The sequence below is a fragment of the Triturus cristatus genome, chromosome 12 (assembly GCF_964204655.1).
Source record: "Triturus cristatus chromosome 12, aTriCri1.1, whole genome shotgun sequence".
Taxonomy (NCBI): domain Eukaryota; kingdom Metazoa; phylum Chordata; class Amphibia; order Caudata; family Salamandridae; genus Triturus; species Triturus cristatus.
The window spans coordinates 29,780,903-29,804,978 of NC_140595.1; the positions used below are offsets into that span (position 1 = coordinate 29,780,903).

General features: G+C 47.1%; 1 protein-coding gene across 1 annotated transcript in view; it reads right to left on the reverse strand.

Moving 5' to 3' along the window:
• Positions 1-9,121: 9,121 nt before the first annotated feature.
• Positions 9,122-24,076, reverse strand: part of CALR3 (calreticulin 3) — a 44,811-nt gene continuing 29,856 nt past the window's right edge. Inside the window, exon 9 of the mRNA XM_085639759.1 lies at positions 9,122-9,337. Within this exon, the coding sequence (XP_085495885.1) occupies positions 9,122-9,337 (216 nt within the window). The remainder of the gene's footprint in view (positions 9,338-24,076) is intronic.

Here is a 24,076-nt window from a genome sequence, read left to right on the forward strand (position 1 = left end):
CCGGACTTTAAAAAAAATTGGGTCTCCAAACTCATGTAGAAAGCTGTCTGTTCTCAGGTTACAAGTCATCGCTGATATCATCCTTCCCCAGGTCGAAGTATCGGGGGACCTAACAGGACCGTACAATTCTTAAACTGAAAAGCATCACAGTACAATCTGAGATCAGGCAGCAGCAGACCTACTTTCTCTAGTCTATACCTCAACTTTCTCCAGGAAAATCTGAAAGCCCGAAATGGCCAAATAAAAGATGCTATTTATTGGTACCTATTCGGAACCCTGGCAGTGGTCACGATAGATGCCACCACGGCTTTCGATAGGGTTTGTGGGGTTTATTTTTGGGAGGTGTTGTCAGTTTTAGAATTTAGCCCTAACTTTATCGAGACCCTCCAAAAATTGTATGGGGCCTCTTGTGCCCGAAAGTTTTTTAACAGGGCAATAACTAGGAAATGTAGAATTTCTAGAGGCACTAGGCAAGGGTGTCCACTTTCCCCCTTCCTTTTTGATATTTATATCGAGCTCAGTCTCTTAAGTTGGGTTCGGAAATTATCCCTTTTGTTTCTCAGGGAATCAGGAATAAGATCGCCCTGTGAGCAAATGATCTTATAGTCTATATGGCAGATCCTGTTAAGACCATCCGTAGAGTGGAAAACCTAGTAGAGGAGTTTGGGTCCCTTTCTGGGTACGGTATCAATAAAGCTAAGCCTGAGATCATGATCTGGAATGTAGTTAGCTTATAAAGGGAAGTTAAGTCGGTACTTAGATACCTGGGTATCTTCATTGTCCACACCCTGGACAGAATTCAAATGCATAATCTGGGGACGGTGACAAAGGATATGAAAACAAGTTACTTACATGTAACTACAGTTATCCAGTATTGATATCTTTCATAGATTCACATGCCTGAATCATTCCCCGTCGCCGAGGCGGGAGTCCCATGGTAAATAAAAAAGTAGTGCCAAAAGTGGTAGTAGTAGTAGTAGGCCCCAAAGAAAAGGCCTAAGGCCTAGATCTTAGCAGCCTATCTACATCATTATGCAAAAAGAACCAAAGAATTGGTACCAACCAATCAGCCATCAGCACCCTTCTAGAACCCTCTCAGCAGAGCCAGAACTCCTCAGATTTTCCTAGCACAAGTGGGAAGTAAATGTCCCAAAACATAGAGAACTGACTCTACGGGGAGGAGGGTGGGTGCATGTGAATCTATGAAAGATACCAATACTGGATAACTGTAGTTACAGGTAAGTAACTTGTTTTCTTATCCAGTATTGGGGTATCTTTCATAGATTCACATGCCCGAATCAGAATAGCGAGCAGTATACCAAGTATACAGTCGTTTGCGGATGGTGGGAGACTAGTGCTGATACACTCCCAATTGCATCCACAACTTGTTAACAAGAGGTATAAGAAAAACCAACCTTAAAATTCAAAACATGCAACATACACAGGGAAATGCAACATGCATTGTAACAACATTCTAAGTCAAACATGTCATTATCGTAGAAATGTCATTGTCATGAGAAAATATATATACATATATAGCATTTGAAAAACAGAAAAGGTACCTGAAATGGGCCTCAAAGAAAAAGATGTCGTAGGACAGCTTGTCCGACTGCTGCATCGTCTTGATGCGTAGATTGAAGGCAGTAATGTCTCGTGAACGTGTGGACATTCTTCCATGTCGCAGCACGACAGATATTTTCAAGAGTCACCCCAGCAAACAATGCTGTAGACGCTGCTACTGTTCTTGTGGAATGGGCCTTGGCTTTCCTTAACAATGGCCTATGAGCTTTGTCATGGCAGAAATGGATTGTTGATGCTATCCATCTGGCAATAGTGGTTTTTGTAACTGCATTTCCCAGAGTAGTTTGGCCATAAGCCACAAACAACTGGTCTGACTTTCTAAGGCTCTTTGTTTTTTGAAGATAGAATTTTAAACATCTCTTGATATCAAGAGAATGTAAGGCTCGTTCCACTGGAGTAGATGGATTTGGAAAGAAAGTCCTTAATTTTACAGGTTCATTGAGATGAAACTGTGCCGGTACTTTAGGTATGAATGTCGGATTAGTTTGGAGGTGCACGTAGTCTTGAGTGAAGTGTAGAAATGGTTCCTTTATAGTGAAGGCCTGAATTTCACTCACTCTTCTAGCTGATGTTAGAGCCAGAAGTACGGCAACCTTCCAGGTGAGGAATTTGAGTTCAGCCTTGTGGATAGGCTCAAATGGATGTTTCATTAATTTCATTAAGACCGTGTTGAGTTCCCACTCCGGTGGAGGAAGCTTGATCGGAGGAAACTCCCGGAAAAGTCCTTTCATGAATTGCTTGATCAAAGAGGACGAACACAGAGAAGAAAGATGAGCACCATTTCTGAATCTGGAAAGTGTGGCTAAATGGACTTTGACTGAAGAGAAAGAGAGTCCAGATCTTGCCAGATGTAACAAATAAGGAAGGATCTGTTCCGCAGGAGTTTCCACCGGGTGAACGTGGTTAGCTGCGCAACAACAGCAAAAACGTCTCCATTTTAGACGGTAAGTTTTAATCGTGCTGTGAGCTCGTGATTTTGTCAATATGTCCCGACAGTCCTGAGGGATGTCAAGGTCCTTGAATTCTAAGAAATCAGGAGCCATGCGTGTAAATGTAGAGACTGAGGGTCCGGGTGGAGCACCTGACCTCTGTTCCTCGACAGCATTGTGGGTGTCGGAAGAAGACGGATCGGTTGGTCCTGGGATAATAACAGAAGCTCTTGAAACCAGTACTGGAGTGGCCATCTGGGTGCAATTAGGATGAGACGGCAGCCCTCCGACTTCTTCTTGTGTATGACTCTCGGGATTAGAGGTATCGGGGGAAAAGCGTAAGCACAAATCCCTGACCATCGCATGGACAGGGCATTCCCCTTGACCCCTGTTGAGGATATCTGCTGGCGTAATAATGGCATTTCTTGTTGTCTTTTGTTGCGAACAAATCCAGTGCCGGCTTGCCCCAAGCTCTGAATACCCTGAGCACTTGAGCCTGCTCTAGTTCCCATTCGTGGCAGTCCGATTGGGACCTGCTGAGCGTGTCCGCTAGTGTATTGTAGAGACCTCTGACATGTTCTGCTCTGAGGGTTATGTTGTGGAGTGTGACACATTCCCACAACTCCTGAGCCTCTCTTGATAGAGTTGCTGATCTTGTCCTTCCTTGCTTGTTCACATAAAACATGCTGGTGGTATTGTCGGTCCGAACCAGTACCGAAGAACCTGCAATCCTTGGACGGAAAGCTTGCAGGGACAGGAAAAATACTCGCAATTCCAGGCTGTTGATGTGTTGTTTCTTGTACTCTGGAGACCACTTCCCCTGTAGCTGTAAATCTTGGAGAGGACCTCCCCATCCTTCCATAGAGGCATCCGTAGTGAGGACAAAAACTGGAACCTCCTGTATGAAAGTGAGTCCTTCTGCTAGGTTGGGCATCTGGGACCACCAATGCAGAGCGCTTTCATGTGTGGTGTGACTCTGAGGATGTCGTCGAAGGAACCCACAGCCTGTTGCCACTGAAGGTGTAGCTCCTCTTGCAGAGGTCTCATCCGAAGTCTTGCCAAAGGGACGAGGTTTAGTGCGGAAGAGCACATCCCCAGGAGTGACGCAAACATGCGGACAGAAACTGACTTTCTTCTGGAAATCAGGATTGCCAGCTTTTGAAGACGAACCTGCCGTTCGTGCAATAAGAATGCCCTGCACTGGACGGTATCCAGCAGAGCTCCGAGAAATGGAAGGACCTGCATCAGGCGTAACTGAGATTTGCTCCTGTTCACAGTCAGCCCCAGAGAGTGGAACAGACGAAGAGACGTTGTCACAGCAATCTTGACTGCGCTTTCCGAAGGACCTTTGAGTAACCAATCGTCCAAATACGGGAATACTTGGATTCCCCGGGATCGTAACGCTGCTGCCACAGGAGCTAGGCACTTTGTAAAGATCCTTGGAGCCGATTTTAGTCCAAACGGGAGCACTTCGAACTGATAATGGGCGCCAGCCACAGTGAAGCGAAGATACTTGCGATGCTTCGGATGTATTGGGATGTGAAAGTAAGCGTCTTCCATATCCAGAGAAGCCAGAAAATCTCCCTCGTTGAGACAACCTAGAATTTCTGCCAGTGTGACCACGCAAAATCCTTGCTTCTTGAGGAATCTGTTCAGGTTGCAAAGGTCTAAGATTGGACGCCATTCCCCTGATTTCTTTTTGATGAGAAAAAAGCGGGAATAGAAACCCGTCCCCTTCTGAAGTGAGGGAACCTTCTCGATTGCATTCTTGAGGAGCATTGTTAAAGCTTCTTTGAATAATAAGTTAAGACGAGGGGGAGGGGGCCCCTTGGGTGGAGTGGTGGGTGGCTTGGTGACAAACTCCAAGGTATGACCGTTGTTTACAAGGTCTAGAAGCCATTGGTCCGATGTAATTTCCTGCCACTTGTCCACAAATGCTGAAATTTTTGCACCCACAGGGAGGGGAAGAGGAGTGGAAGGCGCCCTGCGGAGATCACTGCTTCCTGTTGGTGTCTCGTCCTTGATTTTGCGACCTTTTTCATCCGCCTTGACGAGAGAAACCAGACGTACTGGATTGTCTGTACGATGACTGATAAGATTGTCTATATTGGGGCTGGTACTGTCTATTCTGCTGGGTTTGATACCCTCCTCTAGAGGAAAAACCACGTCCTCTTGCACCTCTGAAGGTTCCGCGTTTGTACTGCAAGGAACCCAAGGATCTTGCGGTCTCAGTATCAGTCTTTATTGCTTGGAGTGCTTCATCTATGTGTTTCCCAAACAACGATTCGCCATCATAGGCCATATCCAATATCTTTGTCTGGACTTCTGGTCTGAAAGTGGTGGCCTTAAGCCAACCCTGGCGTCTGAGTACAGCTGCACCAGCCAGATGGCGAAAATTTGTATTCACAATGTCCAATGCGCAGTTGATAGTCTCGGATGCTGCGCGCTCTCCTTCTAATACATTTTTTCGAGCGTCTTGTCTCTTGTCCTCCGGAATGAGCTCAATAAGGCCAGCCATTTCCGACCACATTTGGTGGTCATAAATCCCTATTATTGCTAGGGAGTTAGCTGCTCTGATGGAGGCAGCTGCCATTGTAGAACATTTCTTGCCGATTAAATCCAGACGACGCCCCTTCTTGTCCGGCGGTGTAGTAATAGGTGCTGACGGATTTTTAGATCTTTGTTGGGTAGCCTGTGAAATGACCGAATCTGGCCTAGGATGGCCAATGAGACAGGATGGACTATTGGCCGGAGCACGGTATTTCTTGTCTATCCGCGGAAGCACCGCTGGCACAGATGCAGGATTTTTTATGATCTTGACCCCTTCTTTCCAGATGTAATCGATGATGGGGACAGCTCTTGTGACTTTTCTTGACTCCTCCTTAAAATCATGGAGAAAGCATTCAGACTGTTCAATGGTAACCGGCAAGTGAAATCTAGCAGCAGCCCACTGCATGAGATTATGAAATCCCCCTATATCCTCAGGGGGCGAATCAGATGGTAGAGGGGTGGGTGGCGAAGGCATAGGGATAATATAGGAATCCCAAGGATCTGCTGGATCTGGAAGTTCACCCTCTTCAAATTCCTCTTCAGAGGTTGAGTCCTGACCCTGACGCGGGTCATGTTGAGGATCTGGAAGTTGAGGCGTTGGAACAGGAGCATCAGGTGAAGCGGCCCAGGGGGTGGAACCTGCGGAATGACTGGTTGTGGGGGAAAACGCTGTCTGTAATCTGCGAGCATGGCTTGCAGGTCTTGTATCAGAGTTGGAGGCAGATGGGACATCTCGCTCTGACGAGGTTGTCTATGGTAAGTCTTATGATGTGGGACGACAATGTCCTCTTTATAATATTGTTCTTGATAATTGTCCTCCTCCTCATCATCGTCATCCTGACATTTGATGGGTAACTCGGAAGGATGGCGAGCTATTCCAAAGGGCCCTTCGTCCGCGTCATCCTCATAGTCATCATCCTCATCCTGCACATATGTTTCCAGGAGATGTGAGGGAGTAAGCGGTGATATATCACTATAGTCATGCCTTTGAAAAGTTTTAAGTTGAAAACTCCTGGAAGAAACGGGAGTAGAATGAGCAGGCGCCATTGCAGGTGTCGCAGACAGATCAGGCACATCCCCTGGTATCGTCGTCTACGGGCTCTCCGTTGATGCCTTTGTCGTCAACAGGCTTTTAGTTATCGTCGTCGACGGGACCGTCGTTGACGGGATCATCGTCGACGGGCTCGACGTCGACGGGATCTTCGTCGACGGGCTCTACGTCGACAGGCTCTCCGTCGACGGGACCTTCGTCGACGAGACCCTCGTCGACAGGCTCGACGTCGACGGGACGCTCGTCGACGGGGTGGACTGTATCTTCGTCGACACTTCTCTCGTCGACAATGGAGGCTTCGTCGTTATGGATTTCGACGCTGACTTCGTCGACGATCCCTCGACGACGGGCTTCTTTGACAGGATAGTAATCCTCGTCGACAGAATAGGAGAGGTGATAGACGTCGTCGAGATAGTTTCCGTCAACGAAGGAGCAGAAGAAGTGACAGAAATCGTCGACAAGGGAGGGAAAGCCAGAGATTTTGAAAGGCTTTTACTCACTGTTTTCGAAGATGCCTTTTTAGAGTCCTTGAGATCAGAGTCCTGAGGAGAGTGCGCTGATTCATAGGAAATGAGAGGAGTCCTCTGAGAAGAGCCAGAAGTAGTGTGGGAAGATTTATGGCGTTTTCCCCTCACTTGAAGAGCTGTCATGAGACCTAGCTCTCTTGCTAGAAGTTGAGGCTCTGTCATCCACTTCAGCCGAAGAGGACTTAAGCCATAAAAGCACTCTCGCCTCCCTATCCCTAAGAGTCTTAGTAGGGAAGGTGCAGCAAATTTTGCAATCTTTTGCCTCATGTTTAGGGTAGAGGCAGTAGATGCAGTCCACATGCTGGTAATCAACATGGACCCTCTTCTTGTCGCAGGTTCTGCAGGACTTGAACAAGGCCTTCTTGTCAGACATGATGAAGAAAGTAGAAAAACTGAGTGGCACTCAGGGAGACTCCCTTCCTCACGACGTGCGGTGAAAATCTGAGGAGAACTGGCTCTGCTGAGAGGGTTATAGAAGGGTGCTGATGGCAGATTGGTAGGTACCAATACTTTGGTTCTTTTTGCATAATGATGTAGATAGGCTGCTAAGATCTAGGCCTTTTCTTTGGGGCCTACTACTACTACTACCACTTTTGGCACTACTTTTTTATTTACCGTGGGACTCCCGCCTCGGCGACGGGGAATGATTCAGGCATGTGAATCTATGAAAGATACCCCAATACTGGATAAATATAATCTACTCTTTAAGTGGAGGAATTTCTTACTAACATTATATGGGCGAGTTAGTCTGATTATAATGTCGGTGCTGCCTAAATTGACAGACCTTTTTAATTGTACACCTCTGTCTTTCTCTAAAATATTAATCAATAAAACCCAAGTAAAGAAAATTATTTTTACAGATACTCACTCTGCAAGTCCGTTGGAAAGGAAGCAGCAGAAGTCATTTTACATCTCTAGGACATGAACGAAGATGATGCTTGCATACACAAGACAAGCTTTGATTGAGCTATGTAGAGACACAGTGTAGAGTCCTATGAAAATAGCATTATTACACTGTCACAGTTAAAGCACTTAAAACTATATACACTACAACAAAAAGGATGGAGTAGGTATAGCCTCCTACAAATTCAGGAGCCAATTATTGCATAGAAACAATAAAGTTATAAATAGGTAAAAATAGTGTACTCAGAGAAACACTAAGACTGCGAGAGTAGTGCAAGGCAAGCATTAGATAGAAGACTGCTCTAAGTAAACAAGTGCAGGAAAGACATAAGAAACAGGAATGCAAGCACAAGACTTGCAAGACAAAAGGGCAAAACAACAAAATGAATATAAAACAGATTAAGTACAAGGAGGCAAGCAGACACAGGAGCCAAGGACAGAAACACTCGGAGTAGTCAGAAAGGACACAGAGATCAGAAACACAGGGAAGCAAGAAAGGATCAAAGGAAATTGGAAGCAAACAAACAGCAAATAAAGGAGGAAGCAAAACAGAAAGAGATCCTAAAGAGAAGCAACAGATTGCAGGCAAAATACAGACAAGAGAGGAACATGAAATGCAACACATGCCTTGAAGAAATCTGCAGAAGCCGGCTCTGTAGCAGAACACAGCTCTAGCAGATACAAGGCATAAATAGGTCAGCAAACAAGAACCAAGAGTTGCAGTACACAGAGGTAATCAAACAACGCATGAATACGCAGCTGTAGGTAGTGACAGCGTATAAGAAGGACTACACAATGAAGGTGAGTCACATGACTGTCAGTGATAGGAAGAACAGGACTAGCACTACTTAAACCACTGCACAAAGGGTGCTGGTTTTTTGTGACTAAACAGCAAAGCTTTCTAAGATCTATCGTCCATGGAAACAAGGTTAGATTTTTCAATGGCACGCAGTTAGACTGATAGGTGGGTTTTGCTTGGATTCCGATGGTGAACCGCAGGCTGCAGCTGATCTATGCAATGCACCTCACAGAATTGTAAAACTTTTGTGCGGTGAAATAGTGTTGTGCCCACCTAGGCTCTGGTTGTTCCATCCATTCAAACAGAGGAGCAAGATACAAGGTAAGCCAAGTTTGAAGTTGCACTGCCTTAAAACGATGAGATTTTTATGAGCTTTGTTTTCTAATCAATTAAGCCAAATGTTGATGTTTCTCTGAAAGATTTTCTATTGCCACACTCCCTGCCTGTGCCTTGATTGCTAGTAAAACAGTGCCAAAAATACACAACAAACCTAAACTGGATAAATGATTTAATATAATAGCTGTAGACATGTTTCAATGAGCTCTGCATGTTACTTTATCATAAACGACAAGACCCTGTTTTTGACTAAAATTCTTAAATGAAAAGAGTTCTGTCAACAGTTTCTAATAAACATCATAAAGAACATACATTCTTCAATTAAATGTGATAAGACTGAATGAAAAAAAATCACACCAATAGACCACTGGCAAGTTAAAATATAAAGAAATGATTTCATGAGTGGGAATCCTTGGAGCCACTTATAAAGTTAAAAGCATGCAAGTTACATTTCGTCCCTTGATCGATGCAAATGAAGATCTCCATCATTTTCCTCATCATCATCACTTTCGTGATATCCATCTTCATCATCCTGCTCCTGCTCATAAACAAAATCGTCATATCCTTGCTCCTGAATTCTTTGTTTCCTCTCCTCTTCCTGTCTCTTTCGCTTTTCTTGAAGAATTTGGTCAAGTTTATCTTTCATATTCTTTTCAGCCACCTAAAAGTTACAACATGAAGTTAAGTTTACTTTTTCAAGAGAAGATAAGTGCAAATGGATTCCCTCTTTCAGCCCATCTTTATATAATCTGTATTCTAAAGCCCTGAATATACATACATAAAAGAAAATCACTATATGGTTATGGTAAAATTATATTTTTCATTTCAGTATACAGAGGAGGTACTGAGAGTCATTTTATTTCACTTACTCTTCTAGAGGAGTGTGAGAATGAAACAGGTTCCCCCCGTCACTTACCTTCCGGGGGGCCCCGTATCCCCTGGTCTCGGGGAGCCCGGAGAGTCGACACCCGACGTCACAGGTCCGTCGAACAGATGACGGAAAAGATAACCGCCCCCCCCTTGTCCTTCCCCTTCGCAGGGACGAATCAGCAACGTGGAGAGCGTGGTAGGAGGAGGGGCTAACCCCGGAAGCACTACGGACCAGGCCGTGAAAAGAGACGAGGGACACAGGATCAGAGAGGAAGCGGTCGAAGGACTAGGAGAAGCGAAAGGCGGAAGCAACGGAGAAGAAGGACGCGAGGACAGAGATCGAGTCAGGAGAAAGACCGAAGACGACGGAAATACCGAAGACGACGAGACGTGGTGCGAGGAGTGGTGGTCCCCACCGGAGGAGGCTGGAGAGCGGCCGCAACTCAAGGAGAGTTGCGGCGGAGCCTGTGAGTAACCCTGAGCGAGGGCGCAAGAGGAGCGGGTGGAGATTGGGACCGGGTACAAGAGGGGAGGGATTGGCTAACGAGAGGGAGAACTGTTTAGAGTAAAAGTTCGCAATTGCCTCCGTGACCGTGGTTTGTCAATAGTACTGATTAGTCATCCCTAGGACTGCACTCACCTGAAAACCCCTTTCCCCCCTGTTATGTTTGTCGTTTTGAGTTACCTAGGGGCCACATACACGGTCAAAGAAGAGAGTATGAGGCCCTTTCTCACCGTGCGATAGGCACTCCTGATCTGAACCTTATTCCCATCACTTTCCCCCCCCCTTTTTTTAACCTCTTCACCGTTCTCGCCCGAGTTCACTTGTTCATAAGAAAGGAGGAGAGCACAATTCACACGTGGTGTTGCGGTGATGGTTTGCAACCTTGGCACATACAGTATAAGTTACTGACAGCCGTCTTTTCCTCTCTCCTATGAGCCTCCCTGGGACGAATGTGGGTCCGGATATACAACTAGGAGAAGAAGAATCTTCCAAGGGACTAGGAGCGGTCGGAAGAGGCGGAGAACCAGCAGTCGAAGGACCAGTAACAGCAGAAGAACCACCGGGGACTGTTGAGACATCCATATCACCCTCGAGTGGCCCATTACCTGTCATTTCGAATAAAACTCGCAGAGCATCTCACTATATACAGCCTCCTCGTCTGATTATCCGACCCGCCCTCCCACAAGTGGTGTCAGAAGTGGGATCCCGAGGAGACATGGAGGCCGAATTAACCAAAATGGCAGAAAATCAGGAGAGCCTGGGAAAGGCGATGGAGAGATTCCTCACGGTGGTGGAAGAAGACCGTGGGAAACTACAACAAGTCATCACCAATCAAGGACAGACTCATGATACGACCATGGGAAAAATAGCAGATGCCCTGGGACAACAAAGAGGCCCCAGTACATTACCCTCCGTCATCCTACAAAAATACGTCAGTGGTGAGGATCCGGAGTTCTTTTTCAATAATTTTGAGCGTATGGCATTAGCCGCCGCATGGCCTGCTGATAAATGGGGACAATACCTAGGACCCTTACTTTCGGGAGAACTACAAGCCTCATACCAAGCAGCGAACATCACGGGACTGACTCCATACCAGGATATCAAACATTGTATCATTGTCAGCTCTTATAGCCTCGAGTGGAATCCGTGGACCTCTTCAGGATTGGTTCGTTGCTCAAAAGGGTTCCACCCCTTGATCGTTTCCTCTCTGATAGCTATAATAGCACAAGAGACAGATCGGATCAAGTGAGGGAAGGAAAGGATGGGGACAGCGGGGAGGGAGACCTGTAAAAATGTAAGCACAAGGTTATACACTAGATCTATGAGTAATGGAGACAGTACATGGAACATGTAAAATGCCTGGAGTTTGGTCAACTACCTGTAAAAGAAAAGAACCAGGAATTTCCTTGAAAGTCATGAACAGAGATGAGGTTCAGAGGTAACTTTCCCCAACTAAGAACCTGCCAAATTACCAAAAAGGACTAATACATCCATGAAAGTTATGATACATCCCCCTTTGTTTCTTCCTTCACATCCACCGTTTCTCAACACGGCTTCGCCCACGGAAGATTCAGGCACATAGTTGCCGGTTCGCAACCCGGCTTCGTCACTCTGTGCTCCCCAATTTATATACAGCATGAATCGCCTCAAGGCTCAGATGTCTTTTGCGCAAGGCGCAAATAGTTAATCCTATTTCCCTATCAGCGGGAATTCTCTCTCTATCTCTCATTCACTCGGCACACCCTTAGTCTTTATGGCCTAGAGCGATAGTGTTTGTAAGTTCCAAAGACTGTGGCAGCAACAGGAGCAATGCAACAACGTATAACAGGACCCCACCCTGTATCGAGTATTACTCAGAGGTTTCCGCAACAAACATCTCGGTGCGCCAAGCACCCTTACCCCACCGCGACAGCCTCACGCCAGAATGTAGTCCTCCTCAGGAACCGTTAGGAATATCCGGCGCAGCCTTGCGCGTCCGCTCCCTTCTTCACCTATGCGCCGCACTGCAAACGTCATCACGTGCCGGAAGAGCGAAGGCACGTCCCGGGCGCGACGCACAGCCTACTGGGTAATGTAGTTTTTCCTTCCGCATTTCCGCCGTTCGATCCTGACGACGAACCCACGGAACGGTTCCTAACAGTACATCCCTCCCCCGAGGGACGTCGTCAGGGCTTGGGCTTATCCGGATGCAGCTGATGAAACCGTTGCACTAGTCGCGGAGCGTGGACTGCTTCCGCGGGTTCCCAAGAGTCTTCCTCCGGGCCATATCCTTTCCAGGATATCAAATACCACACCTTCCTCCCTCTCTGCTTGGAGTCCACCACTGTACGTACTTCGTACTCTGGTTCATTGTTAATCAGGATGGGTTTTGGGTGTCTGGGTACTGGATTGTGAGCTGGTTTCAACAACGAGACGTGAAAAACCGGATGTATATGCATATGATTCGGTAATGCCAGCTTCACTGCTACCGGGTTGATAACTTTAATGATCTTAAAAGGACCAATATAGCGAGGATTGAAGATACTGTAGCGCCGAAAACGTATGTTTCGGGTGGATAACCACACCACCTCTCCTTCTTTGTACCTTGGTTCAGGTCTTCGATGTTTATCGGCTTGTCGTTTGTACGCGGTCTTGGCCTTCTGGATGTTTCTTTGCGTGTGTTTTAGAACCCTTTGGATCTTTTTGACCCTCGTTTGTACTTCTGGCACCTTTGTGGCCTCTCTTGGGAGGATAAAGGGTAGAAACCGGGGATGGAAGCCATAGGTGACAAAAAACGGGGCATATTTCGTGGTGCTGTGTTGTGCGCTATTGTAGGCTATTTCGGCGAGCCATAACCATTCAACCCACGCTTCGGTATCACCGTGTACGTAAGATCTTAGATATTGTTTCAAGGTTTGGTTTAGCCTTTCTGTTTGTCCATCCGTCTGGGGGTGGAAGCTTGTAGACAGATTTGAATCAATACGTAATGCGGCGCACCACACTCTCCAGAACTGCGACGTGAATTGCGTGCCTCTGTCTGTGACGATCGTCTTTGGAAGGCCATGCAGCCGCACTATATGCGTGAGCAGGAGTTGTGCTACCTGTCCAGCAGTAGGTATTCGAGGGCATGCTATGAAGTGGCCCATCTTGGTCAAACTATCAATCACCACCAATATCGTGGTACATCCTTGGTCTTTCGGCAACCCCACAATGAAGTCCAACGTTATGTGTTCCCAAGGCAGCTCAGGTGTGGGTAACGGGCGGAGCAGCCCGTAGGGCTTCCCCCGATCGGGTTTGGTTTGCATACATACGAGGCATGTCTGTATCAGGGAGTGCACATCCTTGGTCATTGTTGGCCACCAGAATTGTCGTAAGAGCCTTTCTTGTGTCTTTTCTCTTCCGTTGTGTCCTGCGGTGGGTGAAGTATGACACCATTGTAGAGCTTCCTGCCTTAAGCTCGGGGTAGGTATGAATAACTGTTTCCCTTTCATAGGGAGGCCTTCCCGGATTTTCCAATCTGGGTGGTCCACTAACCACTTTTTCCATTTTGGCCTCTCCATTTCGGTCTTTACTTTATTGAGGAATTGTTCGGACTTCACCACACAGATTGCTTGCTCTGGCGGTATAATGGATCGTGCTATAGCTTCCAGAGGCGCTGGAGAGCTTTCTTGTCTTGAGAGGGCATCCGCTTTTTTGTTCGCACTCCCCGGCCTGTAGGTGAGTATAAACCGAAATTCCTCAAAAAACAACATCCACCTGAGTTGTCGGGGGGATAGGAGGCGAGCTGAGGTCATATATTGCAAATTCCGATGATCGGAATATACTGTAGTGGTATGTTTGGCCCCCATTAGATAGTGTCGCCATTCCTTAAATGCGTCTCGTATAGCGAGCAGTTCTTTTTCCGCTATTGTGTAGTTTATTTCTGCTCCACTGAGCTTTCGTGACATGAAGGCGATGGGGTGCAACAGGCCGTTCTGGGGATCCCTCTGGGATAACACCGCCCCTATTGCTACTTCTGAGGCATCTGCTTCCACCAGGTATGGCCTTTCCGGATCAGGGTGGGCCAGCACTGGGGCCGTTGTAAATGCCTCTCGGAGCTGGTCAAACGCCTGTTGGGCTTCTGGAGTCCATGCGAATTTGATCTTTTTTCGGAGGAGTTGCGTGATTGGGGCCACTATATCCGAAAAGTGAAGGATAAACCTTCTGTAAAAGTTGGCAAATCCAAGAAAGGATTGGACATCCTTGACATTCGTAGGGATAGGCCACCTCTGCACTGCCTTGATCTTTCTGTCGGCCATGGTTTGTCCCTGTGCTGACAACATAACCCCCAAAAATTCCACCTGGTCAACGTGAAACTCACATTTCCTGAGTTTACAATAAAGTGCATTGGCTCTCAAGGCACCTAACACCTTCCCCACATGTTGTTCATGCTGGTTGACATCTTCTGAGTATATTAAAATGTCATCAATGTACACTATAGCGAATCTGTCTAAATACTCCCTTAACACCTCGTTTAGAAAATACTGAAATGCGGCAGGCGCATTGCACAACCCGAACGGCATTACTTGATATTCAAATAATCCGTATCGGGTGCGAAAAGCCGTTTTCCATTCATCACCCCTTCTCATGCGAACGAGGTGGTATGCCCCTCGGAGATCGAGTTTGGTGTATATTACCGCCTTTTTTACCTGGTCCAGCAGGACTGATATCAGCGGAAGGGGGTAGCTATTTTTGATGGTCACCTTGTTTAAGGCGCGAAAGTCAATACAAGTTCTCAACTCTCCATTAGCTTTTGGTATAAAAAAAAGGGGTGACGCAGCTGGGGATTTGGAGGGCCTAATAAACCCATTCTCTTGGTATTCCTCCAAATAGTTTCGCAAATGCTCGTTTTCTTTCTCTGACAGTGCATAAATCCTCCCACAAGGCACTACCGCCCCCGGAACAAGATCTATCTGACAATCGTATGGGCGGTGCGGAGGAAGCTTGTTCGCCTGTCTTTCATTAAAGACGTCTACATATTCTCCATATCTTTCAGGTAACACCACATCCTTTTCGGCAGCGGTGGCGATCATGTATTCCTTTCCTACTGACCTGTCTACGGAACTGTGTTCCGGAAGACAATTATGGTCACAGAACGGGGAATCAAAAACTATGCTGTGATCTGCCCACTGTATGGTAGGGTTATGTTTCTTTAACCAGGGTAGTCCTAGTATCACCCCATACGTGGGGGTCTTGATGATATTAAAGGTTAGCCATTCAATGTGGTTTTCTCCACAGCAAACCTCAAGAGAGGGGGTACAAAAACCAATGGGTCCTGAAACCAGGTTCCTACCGTCTACGGTCAGGACGGTTTCCAAATGTTCTTTAGCTACCTTGGGGATTTCTAACTTCTGCACAACGTCTTCATCCATGAAGATGCCTGTCGCACCAGAATCCAAAAAAGCGTTCACTTCTACTTTTTCTCCTTTGAGACGGAAGTGCAGACTCACATAAAAATGTTCTTTCTCACCTATCACAGAAGGAATTTCATACAGGCCCCTGGCATTTCCTCCCCCAATCCCTGGGCCTATTAGTTTTCCGCCTTTGGTACTATCGGGGAAGTGGCCCTCGCATACCCTCCTTCTCTAGCCTTGGGTTTAGCCAAGCAGTCTTTTACGTAGTGCCCTTTCTTCCCACAATACATACATAGGCCTTGCTTTCTCCTCTGTTCCCTTTCTTCCTGGGTAAGGGTCGCCCTTACGGACCCTATTTCCATAGGTTCCGTTACTGAACCAGATCCCCCCACCGGTACGCGGGGTTTATCGCTCCTCACAAACGGACGGTCATATTTCTTTCTATCCCCCCGCCTTTCTGACAGACGATGATCCAACCGTCTCGCTAGGTTAATGAGTTCGATACAGGATCGGGGTTGCGGGTCTATTTGGGCGATTACGTCCTTCAACTCGTCCCTCAGACCATGGTGAAAGATAGCTGCTTGTTTATCTTCGGGCCAGTTTGTTTCGGCCACTAAACGCTGAAAAGCGTTCACATACACTAATAATTCCCGATTCCCTTGTCTTAATTCCAACAATTCCCTATCTACCGAATACGACTGAGTTCGTTGATCAAATACTCGTTCAACCTCCTCCCGAAACCCATCCCAGTCGTACAAAAAAGGATCGTCTTTCCTTACCAAAGGAACCGCCCATTGCGCTGCATCCCCTGCCAAATATGAGATCAGGAAGGCGACTCTCGCTTGATTTGTACTAAAGACCTTGGGACGACAGGTGAAATGCATCATGATTTGTGTTAAAAATACCTGGACCTTCTTTTCATCCCCATGAAATCTTTCAGGGGCTGCTAAGGGAATGGGCGTGGGTACTTCAACAGTAACAGGAGTGGGCTGCATTGAGGACGAGCCTCCTCCCCATGCACCTCCACCCTGAGCTCTACTCCCTGCTGCGTCAAACGGATTACGCTGTAATCGTTCTACGCGCTCATGCAACGCCGCGGTTTCTACTCTAGAGGCTGCTACCTCGTTTTGCACTATTTGTAAAGCGGCTATAACCTCTTCTAGGGTGGCCATTGTGCCCCGAACCAACCGGGAAGTAATCCTAGGTAAGGCCGGATATTCTGTCAGCTCTTATAGCCTCGAGTGGAATCCGTGGACCTCTTCAGGATTGGTTCGTTGCTCAAAAGGGTTCCACCCCTTGATCGTTTCCTCTCTGATAGCTATAATAGCACAAGAGACAGATCGGATCAAGTGAGGGAAGGAAAGGATGGGGACAGCGGGGAGGGAGACCTGTAAAAATGTAAGCACAAGGTTATACACTAGATCTATGAGTAATGGAGACAGTACATGGAACATGTAAAATGCCTGGAGTTTGGTCAACTACCTGTAAAAGAAAAGAACCAGGAATCTCCTTGAAAGTCATGAACAGAGATGAGGTTCAGAGGTAACTTTCCCCAACTAAGAACCTGCCAAATTACCAAAAAGGACTAATACATCCATGAAAGTTATGATACATCCCCCTTTGTTTCTTCCTTCACATCCACCGTTTCTCAACACGGCTTCGCCCACGGAAGATTCAGGCACATAGTTGCCGGTTCGCAACCCGGCTTCGTCACTCTGTGCTCCCCAATTTATATACAGCATGAATCGCCTCAAGGCTCAGATGTCTTTTGCGCAAGGCGCAAATAGTTAATCCTATTTCCCTATCAGCGGGAATTCTCTCTCTCTCTCTCATTCACTCGGCACACCCTTAGTCTTTATGGCCTAGAGCGATAGTGTTTGTAAGTTCCAAAGACTGTGGCAGCAACAGGAGCAATGCAACAACGTATAACAGGACCCCACCCTGTATCGAGTATTACTCAGAGGTTTCCGCAACAAACATCTCGGTGCGCCAAGCACCCTTACCCCACCGCGACAGCCTCACGCCAGAATGTAGTCCTCCTCAGGAACCGTTAGGAATATCCGGCGCAGCCTTGCGCGTCCGCTCCCTTCTTCACCTATGCGCCGCGCTGCAAACGTCATCACGTGCCGGAAGAGCGAAGGCATGTCCCGGGCGCGACGCACAGCCTACTGGGTAATGTAGTTTTTCCTTCCGCATTTCCGCCGTTCGATCCTGACGACGAACCCACGGAACGGTTCCTAACAATCATGGAAAGACTAGGCGTCAATGACGACACCTACCGATTGAGACTCAGACAGATTAAAGAAGGGCCCCAAGAAACACCCCGAGCCCTTTACTTTAGAGTAAAAGACATGGCCGACCGGTGGCTAAAACCTGTCACAGCTACCAAGGAGGATATTATGGCCAAAGTCTATTTGGAACAATATTTGTCCTCCCTTCATCCTCCCATACAGAAATGGGTGAGACAGCACGCTCACCTGACCCTGGAAACAGTGGTAGAGATTGCTAGTGCCTATAGCCAAGCCCAAGAAGCACAAAAGGGACGAGAAGAACATCCTTGGAGAACAGGAATAAGCGGGACCCCTCGACCCTCTCGTCCTACGTTAAGTCGAAAACCCGATCCTGCTATTATCATCCCAGGACCTCCTCCCTTCAGGCCTCAGGGTCCACCGGTGTTCAGACCTCCCCACCCTGGGCCCCAATGTTTTCACTGTGGGGGGCTAGGACACATAGCACGGTTTTGTCCCCAAAAGGAAGAACCCATGGAGATCGGAGTAGCGCGGAATTTCAGTTGTCACACCTCGACCCGACAAACCCCACCGTATCACTGCGGGGTCTACGTAAACGGACAACCCCTGACCGCATTGGCCGATACAGGCTGCCGACATGGTGTCGTACGACCCCAGGATCTAGGTCCAGCATGTGGGGATCCAGATGGCACAGTGCACATCCAGTGCGTACACGGAGACACTAAATCGTACCCCACCACTCATGTTCACATACAACATGCCTCAGATTCCGGCTCAGATCTCAAAGTGGGTCTGATTCCCCGTCTCCTGGAACCAATTATACTTGGGAGCGATTATAAATACCTACCCGAGCTACTCACGAAAGCCGTTCCTGAAGAGAAGGATTGGTGGAAGATAGCTCCTTTCTCTCAGGACGAGAATCATGAATGGCCGCCCTCCAAGAGTAGAAAAACCAGGAATCAACGAAGGAAAGAAAAGGGTCACCCAGCGTCCGTTTTTCCCGTCAGGACGGAAGAGGGTCCCTGGGAAAACAACCGAGACTTTCGAGCTGCCCAGAGAGAGGATCCTGTACTACAGGAAGCATGGAACCAAGCCAAGGACCAGGTAGACCCCCTTCAGGTAGGACCTCAATTCTTCATCAAAAACGGTTATTGTATAGACAGGCCAAAGCCACAGCCAATCCCCAGTTGTTAGTTCCTACCCCGTTTAGGGACAAAGTGCTCTACTTAGCCCATAGTCATTTACTGGGAGGACATTTTGGAGATGAGAAAACCGAACAATTAATCTTAGAACAGTTTTATTGGCCAGGCATATATAAACATGTAGAAACCTATTGTCGGGAGTGTCCTATCTGCCAAAAAAACAGTAGGTATAGACCCCCAAAAGCCCCATTACAACCTCTCCCAATAATTGATGAGCCGTTTTGTAGAATCGGAATGGATATCATAGGACCTTTACTTCCTTCCAGGAGTGGGTGTCGCTGTGTACTGGTACTGGTGGATTATGCGACCAGGTTCCCAGAAGCCGTTGCCTTAAAACATCCCGATGCCACCAGTATCGCCAAAGCGATGATCGCCATATTTTCTAGGGTTGGGTTCCCGAAGGAAATATTAACTGACCAGGGAACACCGTTTGTGTCCAAATTAATGAGACAGGTATGTGGCCAATTGGGGATAAAACAAATAAGAACAGCAGCGTATCACCCACAGACCGACGGTCTGGTGGAGCGATACAACGCCACCCTCAAGATCACCCTAAAAAAACTCTTGGAACTAGAAACAAGGAAATGGGAGGATATGTTACCCTTAGCCCTATATGCGATCCGCTGCAAAACCCAGAAAAGCACGGGTTACTCCCCCTTTGAGCTCCTGTATGGTCACCAACCTAGGTCCTTAATGGACATGATGCGGGAGACCTGGGAGGCAGAACCCGATCACTCTAAACCGCTAGTAGAATACGTATCCCAACTGCGAACCCATCTGGGACAAATAAGAACGATAGTAAGAAACAATATGGAAAAAGCACAGGAAGCCCAAAAAGTTCAGTATGATAAAAAGGCGAAAAGTAGAACCTTTGCTGTGGGAGATGCCGTTCTGCTCATGTTGGCCTCCTCTGACCACAAATTATTAGGACAATGGCAGGGTCCCTATATAGTGTTAGAGAGAGTAACCCCCGTTACCTACAAGATCGAATTAGATAAGAAACGCGGAACCACCCAGGTGTATCATGTGAACCTTTTGAAACGATGGGAAGGGCCTCTTCCCTCTTTAGTAGGGATTGTGAAGGGTCTTCCTTTATATGTCCAATGCATTGATGCGGAGTTACCCTCCGACTTACGATCGGAATTAGTAAACTCTCTCTTGCCCCTCCAGCCCATCTTCTCCTTAACCCCTGGACGAACCACTTTGGTGGAACACTCGATAAAAACACAGGCAGGGAAAACGGTACGCCTTCGTCCGTATCGGATACCGGAGGCCCGTAGGAATACCATACGCGAGGAGGTTCAGCAGATGTTGCAGATGGGTATTATAGAACCTTCCACCAGTGAATGGAACTCCCCAATAGTGCTGGTACCGAAACCAGACGGTTCGGTACGCTTTTGTATTGATTTCAGGGAGGTCAATAAAATCTCGGAGTTTGACACCTACCCCTTGCCCCGAGTAGATGAAATGATAGAGCGGATCGGGAAGGCTAAATACATCAGTACCCTGGATCTGTGTAAGGGGTACTGGCAAATACCCCTTCGACCCCAAGATCGAGAAAAGACAGCCTTTTCCACTCCCGATGGGTTGTTCCAATTTGTAGTGCTCCCTTTCGGGTTACACGGGGCGCCGGCCACCTTTCAGAGGGCTATGAACCGTATACTACAACCACATGAAAGGTATGCCGGGGCATACATTGATGACATTGTCATCTACAGTGAAACCTGGGAACAACATTTGACTCATCTCTATGAGGTAATTCAGGCCTTGGGCAGTCAGGGACTCAAAATCAACCCGGCCAAAAGCCATCTAGCCGCCCAAACCGTAAGATACCTGGGGTATCTGTTAGGAGAAGGAGTTATACGGCCACAAGACAATAAAATAGCGGCTATTACACAAATTCCCTTCCGACGTACCGCAAAAGAACTCCGGGCCTTCCTGGGGCTCCTGGGGTATTATAGGAGATTCATACCCAGGTTCTCCCAGATAGCTGCCCCCTTGACTGATCTATTACATAAATCAGTAAAAACAGAAGTGATGCTAAGGAATCCCAGCCCCGCAGTAGTTCAAGCATTTCACACCCTGAAAACCACCCTAACCTCAGACGCTGTATTGGCTAGCCCTGATTATAGCTTTCCGTTTATACTCCAAACTGACGCCTCCGATCAAGGGCTGGGGGCTGTCCTGTCTCAAGTAAACCAACAAGGGGAGGAGAAACCCATACTGTATATCAGTAGAAAATTGTTCCCCAGGGAACAGAACTATGCAGTCATCGAAAAGGAAGCCCTGGCCATCAAATGGGCCATCGACGCCCTGAAGTATTATCTGGAAGGAAGGAACTTCACCCTGTATACCGATCATGCGCCGTTAGAATGGTTGGCGCGGAACAAGGGGAACAACGATAGAGTTCTACGGTGGTTTTTATCCCTCCAACCATATCGCTTTCAAACCAAACATCGTAAAGGAAGTGAACAAGCCAACGTAGACTTTCTTTCTCGCTTTCCTCAAACACAAACCCCTACGAGAAGGACAGCAAGGGAAAGGGGATGTGAGAAGGAAACAGGTTCCCCCGTCACTTACCTTCCGGGGGGCCCCGTATCCCCTGGTCTCGGGGAGCCCGGAGAGTCGACACCCGACGTCACAGGTCCGTCGAACAGATGACGGAAAAGATAACCGCCCCTCCTTGTCCTTCCCCTTCGCAGGGACGAATCAGCAACGTGGAGAGCGTGGTAGGAGGAGGGGCTAACCCCGGAAGCACTACGGACCAGGCCGTGAAAAGAGACGAGGGACACAGGATCGGAGAGGAAGCGGTCGAAGGACTAGGAGAAGCGAAAGGCGGAAGCAACGGAGAAGAAGGACGCGAGGACAGAGATCGAGTCAGGAGAAAGACCGAAGACGACGGAAATACCGAAGACGACGAGACGTGGTGCGAGGAGTGGTGGTCCCCACCGGAGGAGGCTGGAGAGCGGCCGCAACTCAAGGAGAGTTGCGGCGGAGCCTGTGAGTAACCCTGAGCGAGGGGGCAAGAGGAGCGGGTGGAGATTGGGACCGGGTACAAGAGGGGAGGGATTGGCTAACGAGAGGGAGAACTGTTTAGAGTAAAAGTTCGCAATTGCCTCCGTGACCGTGGTTTGTCAATAGTACTGATTAGTCATCCCTAGGACTGCACTCACCTGAAAACCCCTTTCCCCCCTGTTATGTTTGTCGTTTTGAGTTACCTAGGTGCCACATACACGGTCAAAGAAGAGAGTACGAGGCCCTTTCTCACCGTGCGATAGGCACTCCTGATCTGAACCTTATTCCCATCACTTTCCCCCCCCTTTTTTTAACCTCTTCACCGTTCTCGCCGGAGTTCACTTGTTCATAAGAAAGGAGGAGAGCACAATTCTCACGTGGTGTTGCGGTGATGGTTTGCAACCTTGGCACATACAGTATAAGTTACTGACAGCCGTCTTTTCCTCTCTCCTATGAGCCTCCCTGGGACGAATGTGGGTCCGGATATACAACTAGGAGAAGAAGAATCTTCCAAGGGACTAGGAGCGGTCGGAAGAGGCGGAGAACCAGCAGTCGAAGGACCAGTAACAGCAGAAGAACCACCGGGGACTGTTGAGACATCCATATCACCCTCGAGTGGCCCATTACCTGTCATTTCGAATAAAACTCGCAGAGCATCTCACTATATACAGCCTCCTCGTCTGATTATCCGACCCGCCCTCCCACAAGGAGAAACCTGCTTTTTCGATACTTTAGAGGAATTTAGGGCAGAATATGATAGGTCACTAAAGTATGGATTGTTCTGAATATCTGGGAGTATAGGAAAGCAATCAGTTGATTCTTTCTTAGCCCTATCCTCTTCAGAGATCATGCTGCTTCGTGATGTCACTCATTAAGACAGTATTGAGAAGACTGCACAGCACTGAAACAGGGTGCACTTGTTTTTGCCCACACGTTTTTAAGAGTTAAACTGAGTTAGAAAAGAGCAAATTGTGTTTGTCCACTGGCTGAACTTTCTTCTATAGCCTCCCCAGCTTGTAGCCTGTTTTAGCACCAAGCACAAAACCAAGAAAAGTTAGTAAATAAGCATACTAAACATGAGCCAAACCTGTTGCAGACACTATTCCACATGTTTTTGACATATGTTAAAATTGGTTATATGAATATGGAGTACAAGTTTTATCACTGCTAGAATGTTTTGGCATTTGAAAAATTGTTCAGGCAGGTTATAAGCAAGCCTGTAATGGCATAATGTAAAAATAAAAGGTGGTATGACAAGACAGAAAATAAGGAAAAGAAAATACACTGTACATAAACCACAACCAAATATCTAAGCATCTATTTGATACTGACCTCTGCTTCTTGCAAAATATTAAAACACCAATCTACAGTTCATGATGCTCATAAAACCTTCCCATTATTAAAATCAAGTCATCAGGTACATTATTCAAGAGGATTAGTGGTTTCCTTTTTCAACTCCTGCAACATTAAACATGCATTGTTTTCCAAAGCAGATCTACTGAAACTTTTAAGGATTCACACATGAACTGCAAGACTGTGCCTTAAACTACAGATGGCATACCACACCACAACTTCTACATAATTTCCTCACCACTCTACTAAACTTTAATGGGGCACAAAAGTTTCGTAGGTTCAGAAGCAAGCTATCCATTGCATACCATAAAGGAATCTGAGACACAGTACCACCGCATCAAGCAGACATTAAGAAATAAAATAGTTATGTGGTAAGGATCTATATCTGAAACAGCCGCAACCTTGCAATGAAAATACCATCTAACATTTGTGCCTCTAAGGGCACCTTACACATGATCTTATTGAGAAAGGCCCACCCTGCTAGCTCTCTGGCAATCTATGGCCACACAAAAGAGGAATATTAGACCAACCTCCTTTAATGCCAAGTCCAGTGCAAGGATTTTGCTGCCATAAGTCAACTGAATTTTAATGCCACCGTTGCGCTGCTTGACCATGTTTATTTCTAGATCCAATTTTAATGCTTGCTAGGGTTATCCTTAGCATCAATATTAATACTGTCTTGTACTAGATGTACATTACCTATAACTACACTTCCTTTATTTATTTATTATTTTAGAGAGTTTATATAGCGCGAACTAGACGTGAAAAATCGGGTATCAAAGCACTTTACATGAGCACCAGTTTTGTTACAGATGGACACATTCATTTTTGTTA